The 15,669-nt window shown below is 40.3% G+C and overlaps 1 protein-coding gene across 1 annotated transcript in view; it reads right to left on the reverse strand.

Annotated features, from left to right (window-relative positions):
• Window positions 1-667: 667 nt before the first annotated feature.
• The window catches only part of IL1RAPL1 (interleukin 1 receptor accessory protein like 1), a 1,645,997-nt gene continuing 1,630,995 nt past the window's right edge, over window positions 668-15,669 (reverse strand). Inside the window, exons 10-11 of the mRNA XM_087938178.1 lie at window positions 4,750-4,920; window positions 668-2,798 (exon numbers count right to left, since the gene is read on the reverse strand). Of these exons, the coding sequence (XP_087794304.1) occupies window positions 2,080-2,798; window positions 4,750-4,920 (890 nt within the window). The 3' untranslated portion in view covers window positions 668-2,079. The remainder of the gene's footprint in view (window positions 2,799-4,749; window positions 4,921-15,669) is intronic.

Here is a 15,669-nt window from a genome sequence, read left to right on the forward strand (position 1 = left end):
ATAATCCTAATTCAGCTTTCAAGTGATTTCTTGACTACCTATACAATAATACGAGTGATTTTTCATGTACCGATGGAACCCAAACATCTAGATTTTAGGTTAAAATTAATTGATAACATCTTAATTGACCCCAAATATAAGCCTTTTTTATGATGGCAGCCAAAATAAACACACAATACATCTGTTGTATTGGCTATATCTTATTAACTATGTAAAAAACACTTTCCGTTTCTTTCCAATGAAGAAAAAGACCTGCAACTTCATGTGATTGTTGCTGCTAAATAGTTGCATTTTTAATGCAACATTAAAAATGCTATATTCTCCTCTAGCATGTTAATTAGTAATCCGTAATTAGTATCATGTTAATTAGTATCAGTAATCCACTACATCATTTTATGTCGTAAGAAATTTGCTTTATTAGTCTAGTGCTATAGTAATCATATTATCTATTATCTATTATTGGCTGCCTTCTTATATGAAAGGTCGCTATTGCATTGGTAGCTGGAAATATGAATAGTAGTGCTCATTCTGTTAACTGTAAGTGAATGGGGAATTAAATCTGTTAATATTTATGACAAATTCTTATTGAATCCATATAGGCAGAGTTCAGTCCTTAGATTTATGCATGAAGTAATTGCAAAACCAAAATATCTGTACTTTCTTTAAATCTTCAAAGATGAAATAAAACATTTAAAATAAAACTAGTTTATTTTATTCAATAACATTATTTTCAACATTTCTCCTTCTGATTTAAATATTAATATTTTATAAAATACTGATGTTTGTTGGTATTTACTTTTTGCAACCTCCTGAGATCTCCTTTAAACAACCTTGGAATTAAAAAATGTAGTGTTATTACAAGCTTAAGAAAAGATAATAATAAATAATAAATTCCGGATGTATCAGTGAAAAGAAAAGGTGATGATCAAACTTGAATATACATAAGTTTCAAACTTGGTTGAAAAAGTATGTTCCATAGTTCTTAAAAGATAGCATCTTATGTAATACAAAATGACAAACCATTTTAGATATTGTCCTTCTATTAGTTTGGTTTTGAAGCCATCATTGGAAATCTCTGCAGGATTTAATGCACTTCAGTGCCTACTGCCTTACTTCCTTAGCAGATGTCAATAATCTCATTTGAAGAATGTAAATAAGAAAAGAAACCATTGATTTCAAGCAAACAAACAAACAAAATAGGTAGTGGGAATTACAACACATCCAATACTTTCCCAGGAAGTGAATGAATTAGAATTGGCATGTTATTTCTATATAAAATGAATACAAACAATTCATAAAATCAAACAGAAAAATCTAGTATTCTCTCTATAGATTCCATAGTGATTATAATGGTTATTGTGAAGCAAGTAATACAGACTGGGTTTTTTGTTGTTATTCACAATTATTTACTACGTGTAGACAATTAGACCATCTTTAATTTCACTCAGTGTGCTGCTTTAAAAAGGTGATGGGAAAAGGGCAAAGTGTAGCAGTGTGATTAAAAACATGAAGAAAGGATCTTGAAACATTTGTGGGGACCTCCCAAGAACAAGTGATTTCACACATACCTCAGTAGGCACCTATGTGCGTGTGCGTGCATGCGTGCGTGCACACAGACACACACAGACACACACACACAGAGACAATGAATTGAATTGCTGCAAGTATGACTCTGGGTATTGGCCTAGCCAGACCAAAAATAGATACTGCTTTAGATTAAAAAGAATTCCCCTCCAAAATGTTTAAAATGCACACACACATTCAAACTATACTAATGAAGCAGGGGGGAAAACCCCACCCCTATCTATACAGCAGTCTCTTCATTTCTCTTTTTTTTAAAAAAAATGTAAATATACAAATCTTGATGACATATAAAACAAAATCAACATGTGGATGGTAAAACAGGAAGACTGATGCTACAAAGAAATTTCCAAAACCATATGTACAAGACCCTGTTTTTCCTCATATTTCATAGATTGTAATGCATGTTTAACAGCAGCAGTCGAGGATGTAGTTCCAGGCACCAGACTGCAGACCTTGCTTCTGATCAAAGGAGCTTATGTCACCCTTGCACTGATGTCACCAAATGACACTGGAGATACTAGTTTCCCGTGGTAAGAGGGGCAGGATTGCACTGTTTGTGTGAGCCTCATCAGGATTCTGCTCTCGGTTAGTTTTTGTCTGTGGTCTCTGTCCATTAATAAGTGTCATTGGGATATTGCAATAAGTATGCTGGTTACCTATTGAGGTAAGAGGCAGGGTGCCAGTAGGAGGTACATCATATTCATAGCTTCGATAATAGTGTTTCTGACGCATCTGTGAATGATATGTGTTATGAAAAGTGGAACGCAAATCAGGGTGGGCAGTGGCAAGAGCAGTGGAGGTAGCAGCAGCCATTGAAATTGCTGAGACCGTTTGCAATTCCCCAAAGGGCCCCTGCTCACTAACATCTAAAACTTGCTCATGGGTAATAGGTTCTATCCTCTTAAAAGGCATTTCATACTGTAAACGTTTCCAGAATTTGGAATTCAACTTGTTGCATTTTGGTCCATGCCATTTAATAACAGTTAGAAGCTTGATGGTATGTTTCAGTGCCTCAACTTCCTGGTAGTTCATAATTCCTCGCAGTTCACTGCATTCAATGAGGATCACTTTAATTTCTCCTGTAATAAGCATGTTCCTAAGTCTGGTTTCCAATTCAAAGATGCTCCAGCCTCTTCTGACCACATAATTTGGAGTCATGACAATTATCAGTCGCTTGCTTTGGTCTACACATCTTGCCACATCTTCTATGTAGGCTGATAAGCAAAAGAACAACTCAAGATCAGAAAAAACCCTATACCTGGACTGTGATCTGTAAGCAGATCTTTTCCCCCCAAAGTTTTATTGGATTTTTATTTTTAAATATACATCAGTATTTGTAAGAAGATCTTAAATAAGTACTATTAATTTGCATCTTAAAAAGCATTCAATGCAAATTTGGAAAGAAATATTTACATGTACATCTCTGTTAAGAGGTATTGTTCCTAGGTGAGAACCCATTCAGAATAGGAAGAAAAAAGGAAGAGAAATAGCTTCCTCCAGAGCTGTTTATAAAACCCTTACCCTAACCCTTTCCAGGAAGCAAATAGAGAGTAACCTTCTCTGAAGGAAGAATATAAGGAAATATTTTTACTTCCTGGAGGGGGGAAATGAATATTTCAGGTAAATTTAATTTGAAAAAAAAAGAGCACAACGAAAGAGCCAGTGTTTCCACAATACATATTTGTTTTTATAGAATATATCCTATACCCATATCCTATACCTATGGCACATGTGCCAGGCGTGGCACACAGAGCCATTTCTGCCGGTACATGAGCTGTTGCCCGGAACAGATCCACTGCACATATGTGCGTGTCCCCTGCCAGCCAGCTGATTGTTGGATATCTTCCGCACATGCACATGGGGAGACATGTGTACGGGAGACGCGCATGCATGCGCAGGTGGGCAGGGTGCACATGGGGGTCACGCATGCATGCGCAGGTGGGTGGGCGGGGTTGCGTATTTATTGCATTATGGATGCAGGTACTTTCGGCACGCGACAACAAAAAGGTTAGCCATCACTGTCTTAATACAGTTTTTTTTATTGCATGCAGATGGACCTATTTGTCCACTTTTGGAATACAACTCAGCCTAATGCAATCTAATTTCATAATTTCATCATTCCACTAATATGGCACGTTATGTCTGTGCAAACTGCAAGGGCAAAAAGGACATCTTTATTTAACTGGAACTGTTGAAGCTTGCCTGATGGATACTTTCAGTGGGTGGTGTCTATGAGAAAATCAATTTTATCAAGTTTGGTCTAAGTTGTCAATGGAAAAAGATGATTATAAATAGATTGTCTAATAGCTTTATATTTAAGAGTAAAACAACTGATGAAAATTTGTGATGCTACAGTATATTGCTATTAATCCAAAGACATTTTGTCTTGTATGTTTCTTGATAATCTCCATCATTTCAGGCTTCAAAGAAGTATATTTTCATTTAATAAAAAGTACAAATTAGGTTAAAGGACTCAGACCTATTTTTGCACTGACCTTAAAGCTAGCTTTTCATCTCTGGGGATGTTTGTGGTGGTCGTAAGATAGGATATTTAAATGCCATCTCGTTCTATCTATCTATCTATCTATCTATCTATCTATCTATCTATCTATCTATCTATCTATCTATCTATCTATCTATCTATCTATCTATAATATATAACTATTAATCTAGTTCTAGACTATGTCTATAATATATAACTATATTAATCTAGTTCTAGACTATGTCTAGAATATATAGTCAGTTTTAGAAAACTGTCAATTTAGTCTGATTTGTTTCTCCTGTTAATTTTACTGCTGTTAAAAATATTTGGAAGATTTTATTCTTGTACGTGCAAGATATAAGACAAAATTTTATATAGACACTTTTAGTTAAACTAGACATTTTTAATTAGGCTATTAAGTTAGCTATGGTATGGAATGAATTTTTCAAAGAATATTTAATTCTGTTACTATATATTTTATGTTAATAAAAGCTATATATTATATCTTATTTTTAGTATCAGTACCATTGTAATTATAAATATGCTTTGATTACGTATCTTAATGGAACGTATAATAAACAGCAACAGTACAGTATCACATTAAAATGTACCTAAACAGCACATTATGTATGTGCTATGCAAAATGAGTGTATGTGCATAAGTGTGTGTGTTTAAAAACTTACTTCCAGTTGGAATTAAATCTCTGTCAGGAATGAATAGTTTGTACCCATAATGCTTTTCAAGCATATCTGGTAAGATCTCAAGAGCAAATCGTTCTTCTTCCCCAGTTTCCTGATTCCATTGGTCAGGATCCACTTTGGTATATGACAAATAGGCATCATAATCTTTGTTATCTGTAAATATAAAGGCACAGAGAAGAGAGACAGATGAAAAAGAAATTTGTTTCATATTAATTTTCGTCTTCCTATTTTATATGTCCATGTAAATTATTCTGAAATATTTCTTAATTATTCTTCATCTTTTTTATTTGACCATATATTGCTGCTTGTGCTACATCTTCTCTATAACGTTTTCATGATCACAAAAGCCATTTGACTAGATTCTCATTTCAAACTGAAAACTAAATTTCCTTCTTCATTTCTCTACCTACAGCCTTCATAAGACATTTGCAATATTCATAGGAACTTCAGCATTTTAATCTTATAAAGATCCTAATGTATGTTAATGCAGTCAAGCAGACAACATCAAAAGTGACAGACACATGCCCATTTTAAACTACAGGAAAAATAATTAATTTTCACAATATGCCTTGGAAAAGTTCATAGGAGACATGCCAGAAATGTTTTTGTTTTTCAATAATACTGTATTTTCCCCTAAATGTTTATATTATAAAATAGAATAGATCTTGGAGGTCTCATAGTCCAGCCCCCTGCTCAAGTAGGAAACCCTAAACCATTTCAGACAAGTGGCTATCCAGTCTTTCTTAAAAACCTCCAAGGATGAAGCACCCACAACTTCTGAAGGCAAACTGTTCCACTGATTAATTGTTTTCACTGTTAGGAAGTTTCTCCTTAATTTCAAGTTGCATCTCTCCTTGATTAGTTTCCATCCATTCCTTAAATACTGGAATACTGCTATCAAAATACTGGAATACTGCTATATTTTATAGTCTACATTTAATAATGATATAGGCCTGTAGGTCTTTATCTGTGTCAGATCCGAATCTTATTTTGGAATTAGAATTATATTTGCTTCTGCCAAGGTATTTGGTATCTCGGCTTCTAGCAGTACTTCATTATAAACCTCTAGCATTGACAGACTCAATGTGTCTTGTAAATATTTATAAACTTCTGCAGGTAATCCATCTGGTCCTGGGGACTTATTGTTCTTTTGTCTTTTTATTGCCTCCATCAACTCCATAATCGTTATTCTTTCATTTAACATATTTTTAATGTTTCCAGGCACTTTTGGTAGTTTAGCTGTTGCTGCATCTTTTTAACACCCATCCATAAATCATTATTATTTTTTTGAAGAGATTTTTGGTTCCCCCCCCCCCCCTGGACTTTTCCTTTTTTGAAAAGATTTCCTTTTCCCTCCCTCTATTCTGTTATAAGCTTTTAAAATATTATCTACTTGATTCCAACTTATCAGTCCTTTCCCTCCGTTATCTTTATTTTCTTGCATTTCACTTTGATTTTTATCTTCCACTGCTTCTTCTAATTTCTGATTTATTTCCCAAACATTTTGTTTCTCTTCCCCGCCCCCCAAAATTATTGCAGGCCTTCTACATTCAGTTCTTTATCTTTAGGCACTCCTCTTGTCTCCTTATTGTTCTTTATATTTTCATGCAGTAATGGGATCCAATTTTTTTTTTTACTACCGGTTCTGTGGGCGTGGCTTGGTGGGCATGGCAGGGGAAGGATACTGTAAAATCTCCAGTCAGAAGTAGTATTTTCTGGTTCCCAAACTACTCAAAATTTCCACTACCGGTTCTCCAGAACTGGTCAGAACTTGTTGAACATCACCTCTGGTTTCATACATGTTTTTAAGCATCAAAATTATTTCTTCATATCCCTCTATTATCCCCTGGTAATCCATTGTATTACAATTCAGTAAAAAAATTACTCAATATATCTCTGCAATTCCAACGACTCAATATTTAAATACTCCCACTGATCCAGTTATTAGTAAAACTATCATTCTCATAATTATATTTCCAAATCCCCTAAATTTATAATTTTTAAAATTCTTTAGTATTTTATATTCCCAATTGTTTATCTTCCCAATTGTCCAAATTTTAAAGTCTTATTTAATTTTCCTTCTTTTCTCTTTCCTTCTATCCCTTTTCTTCTTTGACCTTGTGTGATGTTCTGTCAGATAGTATTAATAGTCCACATCTAAATTAATCCACTGTATTTTCTCCAATCTTTGGAGTCCTCAGTCCAATAACCAATTTCGATAGTATTTAATTAATAACAATTTAGTTTATCTTTAAAATCTTCAAAAAGAAAGTGAAACTCACTCAGTAGTTCAAAATATCCAAATCACCTTCTGAGATAGAGTCAAGGTCAGACCACTTTCCCAGCTTTGTTTACTTTCTTCTATTAAGTGTATTAGACATTCCACACTTTCATTCAAGGATTTTACACTGTAGTACTTTTCTTCTACCAGTAGATGGAACTCCTTCCAAGTTCCAACATTAAACAGTATATCAAAAACAGCTGGTTTCCATATAAATCCCCAGGGGTTTAGAAGTAACAAATATAAAAGACAGTTCCTCCCAAGATTCACCTTCTTCTGACTAAGGCTTCCTGAGACAGTAACAATCACACGCTATTCCCCAAACCCTTTTTTAAAAATTTCAACAGCTGTGAATTATATGCATTCACCGCCTGTAATGGGTCCCAAACAGTTTATGAATAGTCCAACAAAAGTCTGCCACAGTCTTTCGGGATAAAGCTGAGAAGCACCCACCTTTATTTCCCTGCCAATGACTAAATTGTACAAGGCCAAACGGAGCACAAAGTCAACACAGAGTTTTAGATTTCAAACTGACCAGAACAAACAAAATTGCTTCCTGCAAAGTCTCACGTCCCTTTGCTCCTCCTTTATATATTACGGGATAGGCCAATCATCTCCAAACCTTACTCTTGAGTTGCCCCTTTTGTCTTAACTGTTCTTGCCTTCTGGTAGCTCTGTGCAAGCACACACTGGAAACAGGCTCCCCCTGTTTCTCTGCCTCACTGATATCAGATTCTGGAGGGTCTGGAGTCAGCACATAACTCTCAGATGGCCCTGGCCCCATCTCTGTGTCAGACGCAGATCCCTAGTCCGAGTCCTCCCCAGACTCCAGGACAGGCCCATGTTCCTTCCATTGTCCAATTCTGCTGTCAGCTCTGCAGGATGCAGGCGGACCAAAACATACCTTTCAAGTTGTTCAGCCAGGTTTTCTATATTTTAAACCTTCCTTTAAGCATTCTTTCACCTCTTTAAAATAGCATTTGTCAGTGTGTTCCCCCCACAATTACCCCTCCCCCCGTTGCTAATGACAGCCGAAAGAATTAAGCCTAGCAGTAGAGAAGATACAGTAGATAGGATATGAGAGAGATAAATGAGATAGATAGCAGTTAGGGTAGCCAAAGAGATCTTGAGGCTGACATTCGGACACCCCTAGGAAAAGGGCACTAGTCCCTGTAAGAGAGAACAAAGATACGTTAAGCATTGCATACATTTCTATGGTTTATCAGGATACTTAGCATAAAAGTTCTTTAGCAGTTCAGGACCTCTAATGTCTTTTTCGTTCACCCACTCAGCATGGGATGGGGGAAAATGTTTCCAGGCTACAAGATATTGAAGACGACCCCTCCATTTCCGAGAGTCCAAAATCTCTTTAATCTCAAAATGTTGTTCACTCTCAATCAACAATGGCACGGGGGGATCAGTCTGGGTCAGTTTCAATGTATAGGTATGTTCAGGTTTTAGCAGGCTAACGTGGAAAACCGGATGAATGCGATGAAGAGTTTTTGGTAGAGTCAACTGAACCGTCACAGGATTCACAATCCGCTCAATAGGGAAAGGCCCCACATACTTAGGACCCAACTTTTTTGATTTCTGAGTGGTCTGTAGATATTTAGTTGAGAGAAACACTTTGTCGCCTACTTGATATGACTTCTGTGGGGCTCTCTTCCTGTCTGCAAATTTCTTATGGGATTGGTGTGCCTCATCCAGAGCTTTACGAGCGACTGGCCAATTGAGTTGAAGTTGAGATATCCAGTCGTCCAATGACTGGACATTGGGTTTTTCATGAGGGAGTTCAGGTATGGGCACAAAATCTTGCCCCGTGGCCACTTTGAAGGGGGTAAAACCATTACTGCTGTGGACAGAATTGTTATATGCCACCTCCACAAAAGGCAGTAGATCCACCCAGTTGTCCTGCTGATAATTTATGTAACACCGGAGATATTGCTCTAACACCCCGTTAGTCCTCTCAAAGGCCCCATTAGTTTGGGGGTGGTGGGCGGAGCTTAAACCCTGGGTGGAGCCTATTAACTTCAAAAATTCCCTCCAGAAATTAGAGGTAAATTGAACCCCTCGATCAGAAACTACACGCTCAGGGACACCATGCAGTCTGTAGACATGTATAATGAACAATCTGGCTAATGACTTCGCCGAGGGAATCTTGGAGCAAGGTATGAAGTGTGCTTTTTTGGAAAACAAGTCGGTCACCACCCAGATGACTGTGTGCCCAGCACTCTCAGGTAAATCTACTATAAAGTCCATGGAGATTTCCTTCCAAGGAGCAGTTGGTCTGGCCACATTCTGCAACAGACCTGGTGGCTTACCAGGAGGTCTCTTGGCTGAGGCGCAGACTGGACAGCTTGCTACATAAGTTTCAATGTCTTTTTCAATGAGGGCCACCAGAACTGCCGCTTCACCAGGTGTAAGGTTTTCACGAAACCAAAGTGACCAGCTGCCTTGGAGTCATGAGTCTGTTGTAACACTTGGCTTCTCAAAGTTTGTGGTACATACAGCTTCGCACCCATCCAGGCTAAACCATCTCTAACGGTGCAGTTATTCGCATTCGCCTGGAACCACTCATCTGTTTTCAAGGCTTCCTTAAATCGTTCCATCAAGTCATTGGACAGATCTGCCTCTTGTTTCCTCTTTTGCGCTCTGGTGACCACTGGTGCAGCCAGCTGTGTGGTGGGCACAATCGGACTTATCACTTCTTTACGAACACTGTTGTATTGTGGCATTCTAGATAAAGCATCCGCCATAAAATTCTTTCCTCCTGGGATGTATTTCAGAGAGAAATTGAATCGCTTGAAATACTGAGCCCACCTAACTTTCTTAGGAGATAACTTCCGAGGCGTTTTTAAAGCCTCCAGATTTTTATGGTCAGTCCATACCTCAAATGGGTGCCTCGCGCCTTCCAGAAAATGCCTCCAAGTCAGTAGGGCCCAACAGACTGCAAAAGCTTCTTTCTCCCAGACAGCCCATCTCCGTTCAGTGTCCGTTAATTTATGGGAGGTGTAGGCACACGGTTGTAGTGTCCCCTTCTCGTTTAACTGAAGTAAGACTGCTCCTACAGCCACATCGCTCGCATCAGCCTGGATCACAAAAGGGGCGCCCATGTCTGGGTGCTTTAGCACTGGTTCTGCAGCAAATAGTCTTTTTAGCTTCTCGAAAGTGGCTTGGCACTCCATGGACAAATTTGACGGCTGGCTGGGCTTTGGCTTCGCTTCCCCCTTTGTTTTTAGGAGGTTGGTGATGGGCATGGCTATTTTAGCAAAAGACAGGATGAATTGCCGGTAAAAGTTAGCAAATCCAAGGAAACTTTGAAGCTGTTTACGGGTTCTTGGTGGGGCCCAATCCAATATGGCTCGTACCTTCTCCGGGTCCATCTCAAGGCCCTCAGGTGAGATATGATATCCCAGGTAGTCAATTTTTTCTTGATGGAACTCACATTTGGACAATTTGGCATACAATTTGGCAGCACGCAGTTTGTGCAGCACGGAGCATACCAGTTTAACATGTTCATCTCTAGTCTCCGTGTAGATAAGGATATCATCCAGGTAGACCAAAAACCCCTTGTATAAATGTTCGTGGAGCACTTGGTTGATCATTTGCATGAAAACGGCTGGTGCCCCCTGTAGGCCGAACGGGAGAACATTGAACTGGAAGCAACCCATCGGGCAGTTGAATGCAGTTTTCCACTCGTCTCCCTCTTTAATTCGGATTCAGTAGTAAGCCTCCCTCAAGTCCAACTTCGTGAAAATCTTCCCCTTGGCCAGGTGGGCTAGCATGTCCTTCATCAGAGGGAGGGGGTACACGTTCTCCATGGACACGACGTTCAGGTTTCGATAGTCCACCACCAAGCGTTTGGAGCCATCTTTCTTCTCGCGGAACAACACAGGGGCCGCCACTCGAGGTCTGGCAGGTTGGATGAAACCCCGTTTCAAGTTCTTGTCGATAAACGATCTCAATTCCTCCAACTCCCTTGGGGTCATCGAATACATCTTTGGCTTCGGGAGCGTCACCCCCGGTAGAAATTCAATGCTACAATCGGTTGACCGATGGGGAGGGAGCTCATCGGAGGCCTCTTCGCTAAACACCTCTCTTAAGTCCCAGTACTCTTTCGGGATTTTCTCCTCCCCCTCTATGCGCTTGGCCCCTGCGGAAGCTGTCTCAGCAGGGCTTTGGGGCTTCGGATGGGTTTTCTCCTCACCTCCCGGGGGGGGTTGCTCCTCCCCTTCCGGAAGCCGATCGGTGCGAATCCGTATCCACCCCTCTCTCCAGTTCACTTGGGGATTCCATTTCCGAAGCCAGGGCAATCCCAAGATTAGGGACTGTTCCATCCTGGGGGCCACAATAAAACACAGGGTCTCACTGTGGGTTCCCATGGTCATCTCTAGGGGTTCCGTTATAAAACGTGCAGGGCAACCTCCCGCCTCAGACCCATCCAGTTGGCAAAAGGATATGGGCGTTCTCAAATTTCTCAGTCCGATGCCCATACCCTTGACTACTTTCATGCTAATTAGGCACCTCGTGCACCCCGAGTCCAATAAGGCCAGCATTTCCCCCTCGGTCCCCGAGGTGGGCACCCTTAACTTAATTGGGATGGTCATGGGGCCCCGGTTAGGACTTACTGGGACGTCATCTTCCGAGTCGGTCTCGCTCTCATCGGGGGGAGTTGGAGGTCCCAGCTCTTTTTCTGCTGGAGGAGTGACCTCTACAACCTCCCCTATCTTTAGCCTGGTTTTGCGAGGCCTAGTTGGGGAGGTTTCGGGCTTCCTCCCTGGGCCCCGTCCTCTCTTTGGATCCGGTCTGACCCGACAATCCACAATCCGGTGGCCCTCCTTCCCACAATGAAAGCAGGCGGTGGATTTGGCCCTTGCCATCATCCCTCCCTTTCGGGGTTTAGGGGTCGTGGGGGGAGCAGGTTGCTCCATGTGGGGCCTCCTCTGTGTCTGCTTCGGGCTAGATCTATTTCCACTTCTTCTGCTAGCAAGTACCACAACTGCAAGTCATGTGGATCCCTTCTGGAGATGCACATGTGGTATATCTCTTCATTTAGGCCATCTTTGTAGGCTTCTATTAGAGCCTCCTGGGACCAGCCTCAGATGTGGTATGCCAGCTGTCTGAACTCTTGGGTGTAGTCAGCAACCGATCTTCCCCCTTGAGTTATGGTTTTCATTCTGATCCTGGCCCTTCTCTCCACCAGAGGGTCTTCAAACCTCCTCCTCAAAGCAGTCATGAAAACATCGAGGCTTTGCAGTTGGGGGGAGTTATCATTATACAAAGTCACCACCCAGTCTGCTGCCATCCCCTCCAGGGTCCTGGTAACACATCTTACTTTGGCTGCTTCAGAGGTAAACTCCCTTTCATATTCTGCCATATAGCTTCCGACCTGTACCAGGAAAAACCCCAAATCCTTGGGATTTCCTCCAAACTTCACATCTAAGGGGGACAGGTGGTGTCTCCCAGGCATCACACCCATTGCTGGGGCTCCCCAGGCGGCGGCTGGTTGTTGCGCTGGCATGGGCTGGGATTGGGGGGGGGTGGCAGCCCAACTTCCCCAGGCTGAACTTGCTCCCCCTTCCCCCTCATATGTTGGAGCCCTGCCGAGTTTCTCAGAAGCATCCATAAAGAATTTCCCAGCTTGATCCAGCCTGCATTCCATCTCCTCCCCCTCTTGCCACAGCCGTTCCCTTGCACCTCTTCGACTTACAGTGATTCCAGGAGGGGGGGGTTCTTCCGGATCTCTCCATCCAACTCCTAACGACCATCTGGGCATCTCAGCTGGGGTTTCTTCCAGAGTAAGGTCGGCCAATAGGTCGGTGGCTGGCATCTCTGGTAACAGCATTGGCTGCCCCCCCACAGCTCCCTGGTCAACTTCAAGGCTGGCTGGAGATGACATGATGTGAAACCCCCTCGGAAGAAAAGTTGGTGTTTTCTCCAGGTGGGCTGATGGTGAGATTTGGAATAATGTCAGTGTGTGCTCCCTTCAAAATCCAAGAAAGAAATACTCAGACTCCATGGATCAGAGCAAAGTTATTCTTTTACTGGAAATTAAAGTGGAAGCTACAGATGGAATTCCGAATCTGAGAATTTGGCGCACAGATCACATATACAAAGGAATGGAATTGTTCCCACCCCCCCAAAGTCCAGAAGTCTCTTCCAATTAAAAGTTCTGAATATGATCATGTGGGCATCTTCAGGTGGTGATGAGGCCTCTGTCCATTGACCTTGACATATTTTGATAAAACTTTGCAACTGCACAAAAAGGGATAGAAGCTAGCAAGGAAATGGAAAGTTGAAAAGAAGAAATCATACACCCCCTCCTTTTGCTTACCCACAGTAAAGGAATGCAAAACACGTCCAGCTCTCTTCCCCCCACAATTACCCCTCCCCCCGTTGCTAATGACAGCCAAAAGAATTAAGCCTAGCAGTAGAGAAGATACAGTAGATAGGATAAGAGAGAGATAAATGAGATAGATAGCAGTTAGGGTAGACGAAGAGATCTTGAGTCTGACAGCATTGGTTTTTAAGTGGGTAATCCCAGCATTTCAAAGGTGCTAGGTTGCTGCTGTTTTTTAAAAATAGTTGTGAACCTCTCTTTCCCTGGATATTCTTTTGGGATTAACATTTGAATAAAGCTCACCCAGCTCACACACTGTTCACCAAACTCCGCTTCTGCACAGTGCTTAGATGATCATCATCTCTCCCAGCTTTCATGGCAACCATCTTAGACTGCCTCTTCTCCTTGCTGTGGCATAAAGGGAAAAAAGCCCTGAGGTTTGATAGGAGATTGCGATCTCCCCTGCTACCTCACAGAGTGCTCCTCCTTAGCTTCACCGCCCCTACAAGGCAGCTTTGGCTTCTATAGGAGCCCACAAACTGGGAGGAAACTAGTATAGGGATGGAGGTGACTGTTCTGTATGCCTGGTGTTGCTGGGAGGCTCCACCCTCCTCAGAAAAATCTTTATGTAACTGTGCTAATTTTTTCTTGGATTTCTTATTTTTCTTTTTCAGTCGTATTGTGCTAGACTGGGCTTTTATGATTGTATTTTTCAGAATTCCCGACCCTTCATCCATAGAATCTTTCCTAAGGTCTCTCTACGTTTGTTAAAAACAGCTCTTTCAAAGTTTAAGACACTAGTTCGATTATGTTCTATGGCTTGTGTTTGCATTATATTGATTTTCAATATGATGTGATCACTCACACCAACTTCAATTCCCTCTATCACCTCTTCTCTATAACTAAGGATTAGGTCCAGTATAGCTTTCCTCTAGTTCCCTCCTCTATCTTTTGGATGACAACATTGTCAGCTAGGATGGCTGCAGAGTTTGTCTCTCAGTTGATATCAGGGTAGTTAAAGTCTCCCATTACTACCGTGGTATGCTTTCTATATACATTTGTTAACTTGTTGGCAAAATGTTCATCTATTTCTTCTGATTAGTTGGGTGACCTATGGCAATGCCATTCTTTTTTCCTTTTATACTGACCATATACATTCTAGGGCAGGAGTCCCCAAACTTTAGTACCTCAGGGACCACCAAACTCATAATTTTAAATCCCGCGGACCCCTAATTTTGACTGAGGGTGGCTTGCTTATGTTGGTGGGAAAGTTGGTTCCATATTCCAGAGCTGCAGTAGTCACAGGACTGGCCTTTTGGTCATCCCGGAGCAGCAGCTCCTCCACCTGGGTGCACTGGCCTGCCATGGACTGGAGGAGCTGCTGTTCCAGGATGACCAAAGGGCCGGTTTTTTTTTTTATTTAAACAAGTTTTATTGATTTTACAAACAAACAAACAAGACAAAACATCATTAAACATTAAAAACATAAAACCTCTTTCCATTGTAGATCCTTACAAGGCAGGTAACATATTGCTTTATATCACATACTTATAATTTATCCCATTTCCATATAAACACGTAAATTCCCTTTACCAAATTCCACATTGTTTCTCTTTAATCATTATTCAATCATATTTCCTTTCTGATTTATCTGCTATCCAGTCATCAACTTTATATTTCCCTCTGGCTTGTTTATAATTATTCTCATCTAGTCTTCTTCCGAGATTTTATTATTTAATTCTTAATTAAACACACACACATAAAACACAGACATAAAAAACATAAAGCTTTCTTCTAGAAAGTAACTTGGCCCCAGATTACCTCTTTTTGTATGGACTCAGTTGTATTCACGCTCTTCTTATATACCATTACCCATCTTATTTACCATTCTATATCTATTATATAACTCCTCTCCACTTTTGCCTCATCTTAATTCTGTTTTATATATTTAATCTTGCTTTTTTTAAAAAAAAATATTTTTATATCTTTTGTCCATTTCTCCATTTACATCTGTCTCATTTCCAATTTAAGAAAGAATAGTTTCCCCTGGAATCACTAATCGGAGTATGATGCCTTTCTATCATTCCCCTAAGTTTAAATTTAAAATAACACCTAAATCCCAATCAGATTCTGCTTAGTACATTCTACTATTTCAAAAACCAATACTACAATAATAAATCCATAACAATCAACACATTAATCCATTAAACTCTATATTCAAACTAATATTTTAAACATTCCCCTTAGTATTTTATTAAAACTTATTATTATTCATTATTAA

Source organism: Pseudonaja textilis, chromosome 8 (genome assembly GCF_049901715.1).
Source record: "Pseudonaja textilis isolate UNSWEBS1 chromosome 8, rPseTex1.2, whole genome shotgun sequence".
In the NCBI taxonomy this organism is placed as follows: Eukaryota; Metazoa; Chordata; class Lepidosauria; order Squamata; family Elapidae; genus Pseudonaja; species Pseudonaja textilis.